This window comes from Bombina bombina, chromosome 2 (assembly GCF_027579735.1).
Source record: "Bombina bombina isolate aBomBom1 chromosome 2, aBomBom1.pri, whole genome shotgun sequence".
Classification (NCBI taxonomy): Eukaryota; Metazoa; Chordata; class Amphibia; order Anura; family Bombinatoridae; genus Bombina; species Bombina bombina.
In genome coordinates, this window is record NC_069500.1 from 176,653,117 (window position 1) to 176,663,615 (window position 10,499).

Below are 10,499 nucleotides of genomic sequence, written 5' to 3' on the forward strand. Positions count from 1 at the left end.
AAACAAAATAAGTGTGATAGCTCCAAAACCGTGTCTGATAGCTTGACTTGAATTTGTCAACTGTCTGATGATAGCTTGACTTGAATTTGATAGCTTGGCTCCAGTCATTTACTGCACAACAGAGTCTGCTAACGCAGGCAATAATATTCATACTTTAGTCCGTCATAAAAACTGTGTTTTCTTATGTAAACGAAAGGAAATGCATACAATAAAGCGAGCGACAAACTTTTACCGTACCCAACTTCCCATGCCATAGTTTATTACATAAGCCTGGCTGTCCAACATGTAGCTTGATACGGTATCAGTTAATCATAATAAATTAACTCTGCTTTAAAAGCCCGTGGCAACTAGCATCACGTGATGTCTCCTGACAGCTGAGGTGTAGACACTTATCTTGACATCCGGAAGTGAATGTAGAAGTCTGGGGTCACCATGGGAAGTAAAATGGCGGCGGCCAGCAGGGTCGTTCAGGTAGGTGACAGTAAGTAATCTGTGCTTGCCGTAAGACTGAGCAAGGGGAGAGAGGGTAGTTTGAGTAATTTGATTGTTAGAATAATCAGTATTTAGGGTCGTGGACGGTGTATTTATGTAGGGAATGCTGTAGAGAAGACCTGGGGTTTGAAGCACAAAGGCGATAACTAGTATAAAGAGCAATTTATATGCTATAATAGCTATAGGGATATACCCACTAGTCCAAATGATAACCCTTTATCTGGGGACAAATTACGTTGTGTGAGAGAGCTGCCATTTTGACGTCATTGTACTTTTATTGCTAAACGTTGTAGCAGTTCTATTTTCCCACTCCTGTTTAACCTGAGCACTTTATGGTCAAGCAGAAGATCGTTCTGTCATGGTAGTTTCCATCCACTTTACTCTGCCAGCAACTGCATAGATAAAATGTAACCCCAGCTCAGAGTCATTTGGGGGTCACTCGTATAGCTTTTCAGAATTTCATCAAGTCCTTTTTAATGCAGAATAAATCATGTATGTATGCTACTGTTTGAGTGTGTTGCAGATTTCTAGCAAAACTGAAAATATATTAAGCTAGAAAATTGTATTAAAGTCCAATGCTGCTACTTTAAAATGTACATTGTTAAAGGGTGTAGTACCCCCCCCCAAAAAAAAAAGTATGATTCAGATAGAACATACAATTTCAAACAACTTTCAAATTTAATTCTATTATCAAATTTTCTTTATTCTCTTGTTATCCATTGCTGAAGGGACAGCATTGCACTACTGACAGGAAGCTGAAAATATCTATTTAGCCAATCGCAAGAGACAAATGTGTGCAGGCACCAATTAGCAGCAGCTCCCACTAGTGTATATGTGTGTATTCATTTTTTAACAAGGGATACTAAGAGAAAAAAGCACATTTTGAAAATAGAAGTGAATTTAAAAGTGACTTAAAATGGCATGCTCTATCTGAATCATGCAAGTTTAATTTTGACTTGCCTATCCCTTTAAGTTACTGTGGGAAGTACAGTGCTATCTGCCCTCCAAATCATGCATTACCTCTATTTTTACTTAGATTTATTGCTATAGAATTTTTGGAGTAGTAAAACAAATGTATTCATCATTGAGTTAATTTTTAACTCTATGCATCATCACTTTTTCTCTTGTGAAAAAAATGTGCCATACAAATACTTTGATATAAAATGTAACATATTTTTCCAACTGAATCTTAGACTGTGAAGCCCCATGTACCTACAATTAGGTTTCCTGATAGGAAGAACGGTCCTAAGCCTAATGGTAAGTATGGCTGCTTGCATGTTGGTAGACTGTCAATCCAGTGACACCATGACTTTGTACATATACATGTATTTTTAGCATGTCCCTTATGTTTAAAAGGTAAACATAACACAGATGTTTGTTTGATCTAGTTTGGATTATATATTTAATTTGCCCCATGATTCCATCCTGGTAATTTTTTCCCATATACACTTTTCACACTCAAGTTAATTTGTGGTTTCTGAGCACATTTTTAAACTATTTTTCAATATTTTTGGTCATCCCTTCTACCACTGCACTTCCAACACAATTGATTGTGTGTCTTCCGGTATTTGAGCCTGTCATGTAGAAGTTTATTAACCCAGATATTTATCCCCTATGTATTTGAACCGTATACGTTCATTATATGGAGAAAATAAGATTGTGCTTCCGAAATTGTATTTATAAGCAAAAATACATAAAATATGCTGCCTCAAACATATAATCTTATTAAAGATGAGAGCTTTCCAATTGAACCACAGTGACCTGAATAATGGATATTCAAATTCACAATAATAGCTACTAAATCAGAAGTATAATTTAACTATTAATATTGGAAAGTAAAAATGTGATTACAAGCTCATATTGTTGTTGTTATTTTATAATTGAAATTAAAATATATTTTGAATTGTGCCATATAAGACATGATTATCTTGGACCAACAAGTTTAAGTTGTACTGTATTTTACTTAAGCTATTACTGTTTGTTTTTTGTTTTTTTCTTTCTTTCTTTCTTTCTAAATAATTCTTCACATCATAGTGATTCAGTCAGTAGTATATTTAGTTAGCTAGTGAGAGCCATTAGTAAGTCATGTTAAAGGGACAGTTTACGCCTGAATTTTTATTGTTTAGAACAATAAATAATCCCTTTATTACCCATTTCCCCAGTTTTGCATAACCAACACAGTTATATTAATATACATTTTGCCTCTGCAGACTGCCCCTTATCTCAGTGCTTTTGACAGACATGTTTAGCCAATCAGTGCAGACTCCTAAATAACTCCCCGGAAGTGAGCACAATAATATCTGACACACATGAAATAGTACTGTCTAACTGTGAAAAAACTGTCAAAATGCTCTGAGCTAAGAGGCAGTTTTCAACAGTTTAGAAATCAGTTTGAGCCTACCTAGGTTTAGCTTTTCAAAAATACCACCAAAAGAACAAAGCAAATTTGATAATAAAAGTAAATTTTAAAGTTGTTTAAAATTGCATGCCCTATCTGAATCATGAAAGTTTTATTTTGACTAGACTGTCCCTTTAATAAATGTCACACAATAAAGGCTATTTTACGAAACCGTGTAGTACAACTTGAATGGGGGGCGGGGTCTGTTACCTTTTTGTTTAAAAAATATATAATGAAGATAGAAAAAATACCAGGGTATATAAGATTACCCTAGAACAGCAAGGGATAAATACACGGCACACATGAAAGACCTTCAAAAATTTATTTATAATTAGTTCCCAAAAAATACATTCAAGTATATAGCGGTATCTTGTCTGTCAGTTTCAGTCACCACTATAGACAGCAAAATCTAAAACATTTAAAGTGCACTGAGACCTAGTTCTTTCCCTGTACTATAAATCAAAACATCAAAAACAATAAGGGGTTAACCAAAAAACTAATATTTCTAACGAATAGTACATTGAAACTAATGTTTGTAGGACATATATGGTAAGTAGGCAAAATACATGTTATACAAATGACTGCAGTCCAAACAGAGGTGAGCTATATTTTATATAGAAAAGCGCTTATTTTCACTCTTTGTATATACCAGAGAAACTCCTCTTAAAGTGGGTAGATGTACCGCAATTAGTACTGCTGGATAAAGAGTCACTAGCAAGTATAATAATTAGGTGGAAAACACAGCATATACTTAGCTTAAGTCCTCCGGTTTTTGTTGTTTCCACTTGTCTTCTGCTTGCAAGCACCTGTGTTGATTACTTGGCGTGTGACGTCAACAACAGTGGGAGTGGTGTAGCGTCACCAGGGACTGTGAGTGGCTGTAAGCAGAAGGATCCAGTTGAATCGATATTGCGTTGTAAATCTTGCCAAGAGCTTTGGCAGAGTGCTGTATCGCAAAGTTGTGTGTACATTCACCTATCGTATAGGCACATCTTCCATTGCATTCCAATAGCACACTCCTCAAACCACTTACTCCACTGTCGGAATCACACCAGAAACACTCGTAGCTCACTTGAGATGTACAGCTGCATGTATAAAGCCAAAATGTCTCTGAAGAAACATGAGATGCCCTGATGATCCCCTGTAACACATACTGGAGGTGGGGGAGAAACGTGCGTTGGCACTATGTGTTTATGAGAACCCAGGTACCTGTCGAATGTACCGTGGGCCAGGATTTCTAGTGCACCTGTTTAGACCGATTCCCTGAATCTCATGTTTCTTCAGAGACATTTTGGCTTTATACATGCAGCTGTACATCTCAAGTGAGCTACGAGTGTTTCTGGTGTGATTCCGACAGTGGAGTAAGTGGTTTGAGGAGTGTGCTATTGGAATGCAATGGAAGATGTGCCTATACGATAGGTGAATGTACACACAACTTTGCGATACAGCACTCTGCCAAAGCTCTTGGCAAGATTTACAACGCAATATCGATTCAACTGGATCCTTCTGCTTACAGCCACTCACAGTCCCTGGTGACGCTACACCACTCCCACTGTTTTTGATGTCACACGCCAAGTAATCAACACAGGTGCTTGCAAGCAGAAGACAAGTGGAAACAACAAAAACCGGAGGACTTAAGCTAAGTATATGCTGTGTTTTCCACCTAATTATTATACTTGCTAGTGACTCTTTATCCAGCAGTACTAATTGCGGTACATCTACCCACTTTAAGAGGAGTTTCTCTGGTATATACAAAGAGTGAAAATAAGCGCTTTTCTATATAAAATATAGCTCACCTCTGTTTGGACTGCAGTCATTTGTATAACATGTATTTTGCCTACTTACCATATATGTCCTACAAACATTAGTTTCAATGTACTATTCGTTAGAAATATTAGTTTTTTGGTTAACCCCTTATTGTTTTTGATGTTTTGATTTATAGTACAGGGAAAGAACTAGGTCTCAGTGCACTTTAAATGTTTTAGATTTTGCTGTCTATAGTGGTGACTGAAACTGACAGACAAGATATCGCTATATACGTGAATGTATTTGTGGGAACTAATTATAAATAAATTTTTGAAGGTCTTTCATGTGTGCCGTGTATTTATCCCTTGCTGTTCTAGGGTAATCTTATATACCCTGGTATTTTTTCTATCTTCATTATATATTTTTTATATTTACTAGAAGGGTGGCACCATTTAGAGCAAATTAGCAATATTACCTACTCTCTCACACCCCCTATATTTAGTTTCTACCTTTTTGTTTACTTTATATATTTGTTTTTGTGAGTGCTACTGAAAAGGGACACTTCTTGAGCTGTTAAGATTATAAAATACAACAAAAAAAAACATATTTTGCTTGGGTAACTCATTTTTGAGCCACCGCTCGCTTAGAAAATTTGATCTGGAACAATATATTTTTATATATATATATATATAATATATATATACTATGAGTACACACAATTTTTACTTTTTGTAATTATTTAATTTTTCAGTACAAGAAGTCTTAAAATCCATGATCTTTCCGTTCACTACACCCCCGATAACTGCACATCAAACAGCCAGTGATAACCCTCCAGGAAATCAAAACATATCGTCCATCCGTAAGGCACAAGGGACACCAGACACATCTGAATTACTGAGGTCACTTCCACAGAAATACAGAAGAAAATCCATGTCTAATGAGGAAATGGAATATATCCAAGTGAGTAGTTTTATCTAAAAAAAAAACAGGGGGAAAAGGTATGCTCCCTTCTAATATAAAGGTTATGTAATCCTAAAACAAGGTGCAGCCTAGAAAGATATCTCTCTCTATCTCTCTCTCTCTCTCTCTCTGTCTCTCTGTCTCTCTGTCTCTCTGTCTCTCTGTCTCTCTGTCTCTCTGTCTCTCTATCACACAAATGTGAGAGAGAGCAAACCCCACAAAATAAGTGGGTTCTAAAGTCTAGGTATACAGCACACTTATTTGAAATATAATAATAAAGAAAATCAAAAGCTAATAATAGAAAATATCACACACATTAAAAAGAGTGAATGCAAGGTACCCCATCATTAATCAAGGCCTAGTAATACAACCGGTTGTGTATATATAGCAGTGTCTGTGGTGCACCACAATAATCTTTATGCATGCTAGTTAGAAAGACTGTTCCAAGCAGTCGCTGTGAGTCTTTGCCGTGGATCCTCCTCATCCTTCCGACCCTTTATCACCAATACGGATTAGGAGATTTGCTGAAGAACTGCATTTGCCATCTGATACAGGTATCGTTAAGACTGGTGGCGCTGGAGATCTCTCTGGCAGCGCTCCGCCTGTACACATGTGCTATCTTCCTCCTTTGGTTCTGGAAAATTGTTGCCTTTGGTGAGGGTACGAAGTGAGGCTTATACTTTTGACGTATACAACCGAGTTGACTGCGTTTAACTTTGAAAGACTCTACCTGCACTATCAAGCTTAAAAAAGCACTAACATCCAGCTACACTCTTAAATTGACACTGAACCCAAGTTTTTTTCTTTTGTCATTCAGATAGAGCATGCAACTTTCTAATTTACTCCTAATATCATTTTTTTTCTTTGTTCTCCTGCTATCTTTATTTGAAAAAAGGAATCTAAGCTAAGGAGCCAGACAATTTTTAGTTCAGACCCTGGACAGCACTTTATTGTTGGGTGAATTTATCCACCAATCAGCAAGAACAACCCAGGTTGTTCACCAAAAATGGGCCAGCATCTAAACTTTCTTGCTTTTCAAATAAAGATATCAAGAGAATGAAAGAAATTAATAGGAATAAATTAGAAAGTTGCTTAAAATTGCATGCTCCATCTGACTCCCGAAAGAAAAAATTTGGGTTCAGTGTTCCTTTAACTCGCTGCTTTTTTAACTCGCTGCTTGGGACAGTCTTTCTACTAAATGTAGTTTAGTAACCTAATGGCCTAGAAAGCCTCTAGTTGCACCGGTCTAAATTTAGGTGTGGGTGGATGCGGTTAGCGGCGGCCAGCAAGTGTAACAAGCAATTTTCGGACAGCTTGCCTCTCTTTCGGCCGAAAATTTCGGATATATATATATATATATATATATATATATATATATATATATATATATATATATATATATATATATATATATATATATATATATATATATATATATATATATATATATCCGAAATTTTCGGCAGAAAGAGAGGCAAGCTGTCCGAAAATTGCTTGTTACACTTGCTGGCCGCCGCTAACCGCATCCACCCACACCTAAATTTAGACCGGTGCAACTAGAGGCTTTCTAGGCCATTAGGTTACTAAACTACATTTCCCACAATGCCACTCACGCATGAACAGCACAGCCTCCTCCCTCCCTTCCTATCTAGAGCGGTTTGTTTCAGAAGAATCTGCAGTGCGTGCACTTCCTGAAAGGCTCCGGTAACTATTTTGCTGATTTAGTGCTGCTGACCTTAGTGAGGAGGAAGAGTTGCTCCAGTGAAGGTTCAGCTCTGTTAGAGACAACGGAGGTTTGATTTACAGCAGCCTAAAACTTAGCAACCCCCTCTATCTCCAGGCACTACAAAGCTGTTAATCAAACCTCCGTTGTCTCTAAGGGAGCTGAACTGCTGAACCGGAGCAACTCTTCCTCCACACTAACAGTCTTCCTCCTTACTAAGCAGCAGCAGTTAACCCTTAGGCAGCAAAAACTGCAATACTCTAGTCCTCAATCAAAGTCCAATAGGCAGGATAATAACATACGTGGAACACCTTCCTGATTTAATTTTAGTCAGCTGACATGGGTGAAGTTAAAATATATTTACTAATGCTGCTTTTAAGGATCCACTATTTTTTATATTTTGTTATAGAGCACAAGTATTTAGCAAATGTTAAACTATTAGAACTGTCATTTACATAAGTGCCTTAAACAGAGAGCTGCCACTCACATATGTGAATGACAACTCTCTGTATAAAGCACTTATGTTACTGTCTTCTCTCTATAAAACACTTCTGTAAATTACAGCTCTGTATAAGCCTCTTCTATGAATGGCAGCTCTCTGTATAATGCACTGCTGCTTATTACAGCTCTCTCTTTTCTATAAGGCAATCATATGTCTGACAGCTCTCTGAATAATGCACTTCTATTACTAATAACATCTCTCTGTATAATGATCTTACGTTACTAAAAGCTCTTTGTATAAGGCACCTCTGTTACTGACACCACTTTGTTGTATAAGGCTCTTCTGTTACTGTCTGCTCCCTGTATAATGAACTTCTGTTACTGGATTCTCTCTATATAAGGTACTTATGTTACTGGCTGCTCTCTGTATAAGGCATTTCTGTGAATTACAGCTATGTGTACTATGAATGACAGCTCTCTGTATAAAACACTTATGTGAATCACATCTCTCTGTATAAAGCACTAAGGTACACTATTAATAGAGAGAGTTGTAATAAGCACCAGTGCATTATACAGAGAGCTGTAATTTACACAAGTGTTTTATACAGAGAGAAGACAGTAACATAAGTGCTTTAAACAGAGAGCAGCCAGTATCAGAAGAGCCTTATACAAAGTGCTGTCCGTAACAGATGTGCCTTATACAGAGAGATGTCAGTAACAGAAGTCTTATACAGAGAGATGTCAGTAACAGAAGAGGTTTATACAGAGAGCTGTTAGTAACAAGAGCCTTATAAAGAGAGATGTTAAGTAACAGGAGAGCTTTATACAGAGAGGTGCTAGTAACAAGAGCCTTATAAAGAGAGATGTTAAGTAACAGGAGAGCTTTATACAGAGAGGTGCTAGTAACAAGAGCCTTATAAAGAGAGATGTTAAGTAATAGGAGAGCTTTATACAGAGAGGTGCTAGTAACTGAAGAGCCTTATACAGAGAACTGTCAGTAAAAGATGAGCTTCCAACAAATAAATATCAATAGCAAACTTAGAAGAGTCTTATACAGAGATTTGTTTAAATGGATAGGTAACCCAAAATTTTTCTTTCATAATTTAGATAGAGCATGTGTTTTTAAACAACTTTCTAATTTACTTCTATTAATTTTTTCTTGGTTCTCTTGGTATTTTTATTTTAAAAAGTTGGAATCTAAGCTTAGAAGCCAACCCATTTCTGGAGCACTATTTAATATCAACAATTATTCTTCATTCAGTCCTATATAATGGAAACAGATTTAACAGATTTTTATTTATATTGGTTTATTAAGTTTATTTTCTGTCTAATTTTGGTGAGTTACTTTCAATAAAAGTGTGGTTATTTATTTTAATGGCTTGTAGTTTTTCATTTTAGAGTAATTAAATTCATTAAAAAGTCTAATATTATTAATACAATTATAGAAAAAACCTATTTTAAAATCATTTGGGAAAAAGGTCATTTTCGGTTTCGGTTTTCGGCCAAGGGCATCCTGAATTTTCGGTTTCGGTCCAGAATTTTCATTTCGGTGCATCCCTAATATATATGTAGTTTTATCTGCCTAAGTGAATGAAAAACCACCTCTGATTTAGAGCAACTGAGTGTCGAATTTTAAACATGGTGGTAGTTTTTGTGTATTTTTAAAGAACCTGCACTTTTTTTTGTGCGTTTCCCCTTGTTTTTTCCAATTAATGTTTGTATGCCCTAATTCGCTGATTCCCCCCCCCCCCCCCCCAAAAAAAAAACCCAGGTGTTTATATTAGTTTTTATAAAGCATGCGTAGTAACTTGCAGGGAGCTATTACTGCTATAAATTTAATGCTAGCTATGTGCAGAATTTTGTTATTCAGGATTAACTTTCTAAACAAATGCCTGTTTTTAGTGCAAGATTTGTCTAATAGTGAAACCTGGATTTGCACATGACAAATAATTAAATTCTGCCTTTAATACCAACTGTTTATAAATTACAGATTAATAACACAACCTTCATCTATAAGTTTATTATAATATCTTTATCTAGATATTAACTTTATTTATTCTGTGTTTCAGCGTGGAGGTCCTGAATGAAGCTTTAAGCCGGTGCTGAATACCACCAGTATACCACTATGGTGTTACAACGTTCTTGTCTTTGTTCAATGATGCACACAGAATTGTAAACTAGTAGCTTTAATAAAAAGATTCTTCTAATTCCTTGTGCCAGTGAGGCGCTTTCAAAATATCTGGAATCTTTGTTTAAAAGAAGTAACTGTAGAAAAATTTATGACATTTTGTATAAATATAATTATCCAATTAAATTGTTTTTTTTTTTTATCAGTCTGTTAATTTAAGTTAGTATCTATGTCATTTTAAATGGATGAAAAAGATAATACATGCAATACAGCTAATAGGAATAAAAAAGGGCCAGAACCAGGATGGTAACTGCAGGGGTATCAAGGGTCTCAATAGAGAGTGGACCTGCACCTCTAGGGGACCCATGCGGCATGTGTGCTGATGAGCATTTAAAAACCTGCATGTTTAACTGCACATCTACATGGCTGCTTTAACCTTTTAATGCCGTTATGCCGTTCTATTCCATCATAATTACACTGTCCTTTAAAGCCGTTATGACGGAATAGAACATCATAGCCAACGGCTGTCCTGAAGCCTTCTGTTCTTTCAGGATTTGATCGCGGTCTGGAGGGCGTTTCTAGGGTTGTAGGGACGCCCCCAAGACGCGATC

General features: G+C 36.3%; 1 protein-coding gene across 1 annotated transcript; it reads left to right on the plus strand.

The window, feature by feature from the left end:
* The first annotated feature begins 382 nt into the window (after nt 1-382).
* MRPS36 (mitochondrial ribosomal protein S36) lies at nt 383-10,088 on the plus strand. Its single transcript, XM_053701354.1, has 4 exons — nt 383-471; nt 1,686-1,749; nt 5,388-5,596; nt 9,830-10,088. Exons 1-4 carry the CDS (start codon nt 433-435, stop codon nt 9,845-9,847), a joined length of 330 nt encoding a protein of 109 aa, XP_053557329.1. The 5' UTR covers nt 383-432; the 3' UTR covers nt 9,848-10,088.
* Nucleotides 10,089-10,499: the final 411 nt, after the last annotated feature.

Bases quoted from the DNA above. Each gene is read 5' to 3' on its own strand.
- MRPS36 (XM_053701354.1), top strand. From the start codon at position 433: ATGGGAAGTAAAATGGCGGCGGCCAGCAGGGTCGTTCAG. The intron at 472-1,685 runs GTAGGTGACAGT...ACTGAATCTTAG, and splicing joins CGGCCAGCAGGGTCGTTCAG to ACTGTGAAGCCCCATGTACC. The intron at 1,750-5,387 runs GTAAGTATGGCT...TTAATTTTTCAG, and splicing joins GAACGGTCCTAAGCCTAATG to TACAAGAAGTCTTAAAATCC.